This window comes from Teleopsis dalmanni, chromosome 1 (genome assembly GCF_002237135.1).
Source record: "Teleopsis dalmanni isolate 2A chromosome 1, ASM223713v2, whole genome shotgun sequence".
In the NCBI taxonomy this organism is placed as follows: Eukaryota; Metazoa; Arthropoda; class Insecta; order Diptera; family Diopsidae; genus Teleopsis; species Teleopsis dalmanni.
Window position 1 is genome coordinate 75766665 of NC_051846.1, and position 7248 is coordinate 75773912.

At 32.3% G+C, this 7248-nt stretch overlaps 1 protein-coding gene across 1 annotated transcript; it reads right to left on the reverse strand.

The window, feature by feature from the left end:
• Window positions 1-1895: 1895 nt before the first annotated feature.
• On the reverse strand, window positions 1896-6667 carry LOC119668207 (mucin-5AC; the record flags this gene model as incomplete). Its single annotated transcript, XM_038077650.1, is given in 4 exon segments — window positions 1896-2434; window positions 2493-2922; window positions 4068-4261; window positions 4325-6667. Coding segments are annotated over 4 exon segments (3177 nt in total). The 3' UTR covers window positions 1896-2123.
• Window positions 6668-7248: the final 581 nt, after the last annotated feature.

The following is a 7248-nucleotide window of genomic DNA, read 5'->3' on the forward strand; positions in this document are numbered from 1 at the left end:
GGAAAGTCATACATTTACGTTTACCTCGCATTCTAATTGTTTTTATAGTTGCGTATCAAATATGCATACATGTTAAATGCAAATAGTAAATATGAATAAGTATCCAATTCGTAGTAAGAGAAATGGATCGACTGCTACAGGCCACATGTCATTTATTTCTTACTCTATATAATATAGTATTTTCTTATAATAATATGAATATTTAATAATATAATTATATAATTAATATTAGTATTGATTGCCAAAAAGTGACAGATGGTGCAGAAATTTATTTAACTAAAAAAATTTTCTTAAATATAAACAAATTAATTATATAATAACACCCATTCATCGCTCAATACATAATATATCTTAATATATAGAAAATTTTCAATGTTCCAATTGATCCAGAACAGTTTTTATTACTTAAAGAAGTTGTCTTTCCACTTTCACTGCGATTTTTACAAATACATTTAGTATACGAGTATATAGATCGGTGAATGTTATGAAGACAATGTATTACACATTATTTGATACTCTTGGAGTAGCTTAAAGCACTCATTAACAAAAAGCAACATAAATTCAAACAATTGGTAATTATACGATAATTCTGAATTCAGCCAAAATTTTATTATTGCCGTGCATCTTACTGAACTGGAAACTAGATTAATACACTACAAGTAGAAATGGAATGCTCTATTTTTCTAGTAGCTCTACTAAGAAACATGAAACCGTTATTTCCTTTTCCAGTTCAATTATGAAAACAGTTTTCTTAGCAGAACTTTATGCCGTAATGTATGTGGTTTATTGGATTATCGAGAAGATATGACACAGAAAGTATAGCAAGCTGTAATTTTAGCTGCTGTTAACTTCTAAAGTTCTTCAAAGATGATAATTGAATGTAAGATAAAATTAAACACCATTTTAAAGTGTAATAAATCAAATCTTATAGAGCCAGAATACTTTCATAGAGCCAGAACTAATTTTCGGCACAGGCTAAGTAGAATTTTTTCGTTGGGTCGAAAATGAAAACCTGCAAGCCATTTCAACAGTGAACATATTCTTTAAAATAAAGAATCTCACAATCATCACAAGGCATAATCACCATATGGCCAATACAGGTCTCATCAGAAATCTAATAAGCAAATCGTGTCTAGAGGATTCTATTATTGCTTTACATTTGCACGAATGCAAATGAGTTAGACTCGCGTTAGACTTGCCAAATTATTTTATGCACTTAATGTTATTTTTTAGTTAATGCACTGGGGTCAACTGACTGAATATTTTATTGACTGAATTGAACCAAATATCAAGAAAAAAAAATCACTTAGGCTAAGTATATATTATTAGAGTTGCAAAATATCTTAAGGTCTTGAGTCAAGAAATAATACTAACTTGTTTTAGTGTAAATATTAATTTTTTACAATTTATTGCAAATAACTTAAACTAAATAAAAGTTAACAATATACAATTTAGTTTTAATTTTCTTGTTAATTACATTTATCATAACTTAAAAAAAGAATTACTGCAAATTTTCTACAGTTTAATTTAATGTCATATTCGTGCATTTTTGCATTTTGCAAATACTATAAATAATATTATTTACATATAAAAAATTTTCAAGAACAATAAAAATATTGTTCACGATTTTAAATTAAAAATTCGTATAAAATAATAATTGATTTAATTTTTCTCGTTTCGAATACAGACTAGAAAAACTAATAAATTTTCATTAAAATACAACAAAAATATTTTTTAAATATACAACAACTAAATTTTTAAACAATATTTTTATAAATATGAGTAGTTATTAACTAAATATCCTAATAAAAATATATTTACAACTTAAGTGAACTAAGAACTATAACTTAATTTAATATAAGTAACGTAAAGTACCAAATTCATTTCTTGTTGTTTTTGTTAAATATGTGAACAATTTAGACACAAAATAAAAAAATAATTAACCGAAATAAAAACAAAATCTTGTTAATAATACTGCTGCTAGCACTTGAATTGCAAAATAGTTTATAAAATGTGTTCTTATAAATGGAGTGTTAAGTGATGAGGGTGGGTAAATACGTATACAAAAAACTCAGTAATGGTAGGTAGATGTGTGGGAAGAGGGTTTAACGTTTCAGTCAACGTCATATTTCGCACTCGAATTCAGATATTCTGTGGTTAAAGTAAACCATGCCATGTTCCAGATCTTCACTGAAACCGCTAACATCCATATAATCAGAAGCAGCCGAGTCATCTTCAACCCATTTATGCATAGAACGTGATATTTCTACACGCGCCTGTGTAAACGATGGACGCATATGTGGGTCCTTTTGCCAGCAACGTGACATTAAATTATAAAATTCATGTCGACTTTCTTTGGGTAGATCTGGGCGCAAACCGTGTGGTATACGACGTATGACCTCACGCCCTGTTAGCTGTGAGTATGGTGTGGAGCCTGTAAGATAAGAGTCGTTACAATATAAGATTCTTTAATTGATATTTTAATAAAAAACCTAAAGTTGCTATTTCCCAAAGCACAATACCAAAAGCCCATACGTCTGTCTCTGTTGTGAAGACATGAAACTGTAATGCTTCTGGTGCCATCCAACGTATGGGTAAAGCAGGTCGTCGACTTATCGTATCATGACCATGTCCATGTCCATGACCATGGTTATGATGATTCTTCTTTTCATTCGTTTCTTTATTTTGTATGCAGTGATTTGCACTGAAATTATTACTCCAGTGTTGCATTATAAATCGTCCACCAAAATCGAACTTAAATTTATTTAAATTACTTCGCATGATATCGTTGGCACAATTTTTTTCTTGTTCTTTTTTCTTCCGTTCTGCATCTAAGTCTATTGACATACCAAAATCACATATCTTACAAACGCCATTGTGGTCTAATAGGACATTACGTGCAGCTAGATCACGATGTACAATCTGGAATATATAATAAATTATTGAATAATATATTCCTTAAAGGATTTTATAAATATAAGAACTTTAACTTTAAATTTTAAAAGAATAATAACTAGTCTTGCAAAAGTATAAAACTCTAAAGACGAATATAAACAACGAAGTCCTAAAAAGCAATTAATACCTATTATGGGACGTTTTTGAAAATCAGATGTGACTTTCTTTATATACATTAAAGCCACTAATAATCAGAACTACGTATAAAATCTTTGTTGGCGGACTTCAAAATCAGGAAAAAGTTACCTTTAGCCTCATTAGGCTTTAATATATAAACTGTAACCAAAGTTATATAGAAAATATGGAGAGAGTTATGGGAAGATACAGGCATGAAGACCAACGAATGTATAAGTCTTGGCGTAATAAAAATGTGGTTTCGAAGAATTTCGAATATATATATGAAATAAAATGTTGTGAGAATCTCACACCCTTTCAGGTCATATCATGATGAATGGGAATCTTAATGTATATATAATTTATACAAAAATAATATTATAATAATAAAAAGGAAAAATTAAGAAAAATTTAAAATTATTTGCATGACAAGCAATTGTTTTTTTTATCAGAGTATACAATTAAAGTAATAATTGGATATGTAACTATATATTATATATAGTTATTTTTAGAGCTCTTCATGTATATTAGTTTTCATTTCATTTGAAATCCTTAAGAACACATTTCTTATTAGATAAGTAGTGGATATTAGTATACAAGCTGTATTCCAAAATATGCAGAAAATATTAATATTAGGTAATAAATTTTAATATTAAGTCTGTATTAATATTATGATCATGGGTTTAATCTAGCTGATGGGAAAACAGTTCAATGTCTTTATATAAATCTCACTGAATCACAAAGATATTAAGAAACTAGATAACGTAAAACTAATTATTCAAGTTGATTAAAAAGATCTAGCACGAATAATTAATTTTTGGAAGTAAATTTCTTAAAAAAAATAACGATTCAAAATGATAACAAAACAAAACAGCTCAACGTCAATAGAAGGTCTCAAGACTTCTTTAAAACAATTCCAAGTGGCATAATCTATCGAAATTCTAACTTAATTAAAAAAAAATAAATTACTCCTTCGATAAGATTATCTCATTACTTACCCTTTTATCAGCAATGTACTCCATACCACAAGCAATATCCAAAGCAAAACCAGCTAAAGTACGCGGTGATAATGGGGCCAAGCTCCTTCCACCTGGCACAGATGCTGGCAAAATATTTGTTGCATTACGTGCTGCACGTAGCAAAGAAAGTAAACGTCCACGCATAGCATATTCCATTATAAGCATATGTGGTTCTATTAAGAAAATAAACGTATATATTTTATTAGAAAAATAGAAAAAAACTATTATATACTAACCACTTTCAACGCAAGCACCGAGTAGTGTGACCACATTTTGATGTGAACCCAATTTACGCATAATATTTGCTTCATCCTTCAAACTAACCTGTGCGCTACAAGCACGTATAGTCTTCACAGCTACAATGCGCGTAGCACCGAAGTGTCCACTTAGATCATCAGCTTCAGCCTTCCATACCTGACCAAAATTACCCTCGCCTAGTAAACTCTTCAAACGTATATTGCTCCGATCAAACTCTTGGTCACTTGTCACTGAACAGTGTTCATCAAAGCGATGATTATGGTTAGCGTCACGTATTTTCAAATTATTTTGTAAATTCTGTTGCAAATTATGGATGTGATTGTCGACATCATCGTCATCTTCATCTTTATAATGTTTGGAATCAATTTTTTTGACCGGACTAATCGGTTGCTGATCTGTTATACAAACATCGAAAACTTCATCATTTTTGGCATGTCTACGCAATACATAGGTGCGCACCAAATAAACCACTACAGCTATTAATGGAAATACTCCTATACCAGCTAGGACCATAGTAGCCACATTCATGCGATGCATTTCCAGGGAAATTTCTTGATCATCTGTAACGACAGTGGAACTTATATCACTACCACTAGCCGTAGATTGTTGTGGTATAGAAGCTTCAACAGTAGCCGTTTCGATTATACCCACAAATGTGGCGGGTGCAGAGGTTGTTGTTGTAGTAGTTGTTGTTCGTGGGTTAACAGTGGAACGCACAGATGTCAATACTGTAGTACGAAGTATGGTCGACGAAGAGTCTGTGGTAGGTGAGTTTGGCATAACTATTGGACGTATTGTAGTCGAAGTTATCGGTACATATATACCAGAAGTACGATTAATGAAAATAATTAAATTTGTTTTCTCATCCATATTGATCGGCTGTGTTAAGCTGGGACCCATAGCTCGTAAACGTTCAGTATCTTCTTCAATTATGGATTTGCGTTTGGGTGTAGTGGTGTCTTGTTTTGTTGGAATAGTAGTTGCTTTTGATTTGGTGGTCGAGACTGTGGTTGTAGTGGTGGTACTGGGTGTGGTGGTAGTTGTTGGTACTGTAGTGGTTGTTGTAGTTGAAGTTGACGTCGAAGTTGAGGTTGAAGTTGAAGTTGAAGTAGTAGTTGGTTTTAAAGTTGTAGTGGATGTAGTAGTACTAGTAAGTTCAGATGTAGTGGTTTTTGCACTGCTTGCTGTAGTTTTCGTTGGTTGTGGTGTACTCGAAATCTTACGCGTTACTTCGGTGTCATCTTTAAATCTGGACATAATACTAAAGTCTTCATTAGGATGAGTTAACTCCTCCTCATCGCCGAGTACTGTTATTATCAATGGCGTTGGTGATGTCGGCAATTCTGTGGTCATTTGTAATTTTGGCGCCATACTTTCATTAATTTCTTCATTGCGTTTAACTATGGTAGCCAAAGTGGTTTTTGTTATTTTTGGTTTACTAGTTGTACTTCTTTGTTGAGTTATTTCAATTTCACCTGTTGGCACAGTCGATTTACTACCAGTATTCGGACGTCTCCAATTAGCGCGCATATTATATTTATAACGCGAACGACTACGTTCTACCGCAGAAAGAGTTGAAGTTGAAATTTTTGCAACAGGCGTTGTTGTGGTTGTTTGCGCTACAGATACTTCTAACAATTTTGGATGCTCATCACTAACCGAAGTAATTGCTAACAAAGATGGTCTTAGTGGTGGCAACTTTTGTCCAAAATATAAATACGGCTGCATATCGTCATCTTCTATCGACGTTGAAGCTAATGTAACAGCTATAGCGGGTTTACCACGATTACGTATTTTAGTTCCACTCCCAATCTTTCCAGTTTCCGTAATATGATTAAGAGTATCATTTTGTTCTTTTGCTACCACAAATAAGCCATGTGAAGATTCATCGGTAAAAAGTATTTCATTTGTGTCTCGTTCACGGCCTTGTGTACCTAAACCAGTCTTCGAAGTCTGACGCACTATGACATTGACTGAATTAGCTGTACTATTGCTATTTGCTAAAGTCGGGGTACGAGAGAAATTTGCACACTGACGCATACAACCAGCAGTTGTACGTCGTGTGAAGTTTTTGGTACAATTACGTATACAAATTGAACGTGGATCGGTGGGAGACTTTGAAGTCGTTTCTATTGATGTGGCAGTACGTCCTGTCGTTCCAACACGACTACGAAAGGAACCACGATGTAAAGCAGTTCTGCGTGCCGCTAAGACATTCATTAATTTTCGTTCGCGATCCTGCGCGGAACTAAAAGACGCTATAGATGGTCGTGTCGGTCGGAAAGTAGTCGGTAAAATACTCGATTGTTCAAATTCAATATCTGTAAAAAAACAAAAATGAAAAATTTGATTATAAACTTCAATATGTAAAAATATATTAAGGCATATATTAAAAATAATAACTTATACTTGCAAGTAATTTGATTGAATTAATATGTATCTGCCCATAATGTGATAATAAAGTGTTGCTAATAATTAACTGATTTTTTTTCATTTATACCATTTACAAAATATTTATGTACTATTTACATTCAATTTACATGTACATAACCGTAATATATATTAAAACTTGTACTATGGATATGGTCAAAATTTTTATTATACATTGTGACCGAAAAGCTTTCGGAAATTCTCATTTAAAATTCGCGCGCTGTATATTTTTCGATATTTTAAGTTTATGTAGTTTGGCAGCACTGTCCTTAATTACTATGCCAAAATGAGCGCGATCTGTCAGACAGTTCGTTTACGGCAGCTGTTGAAACCAGTTCACCTCAGTAGTGCGTTGCGAAAAAAACAATGGAAAAAAATATTGAACAAAGAGTTTGCATCAAATTTTGTTTTTCGAACGAAATTTCGTGTGCAGAATCGTTGCGAATGCTACAAAAGGCTTATGGGGAATCAG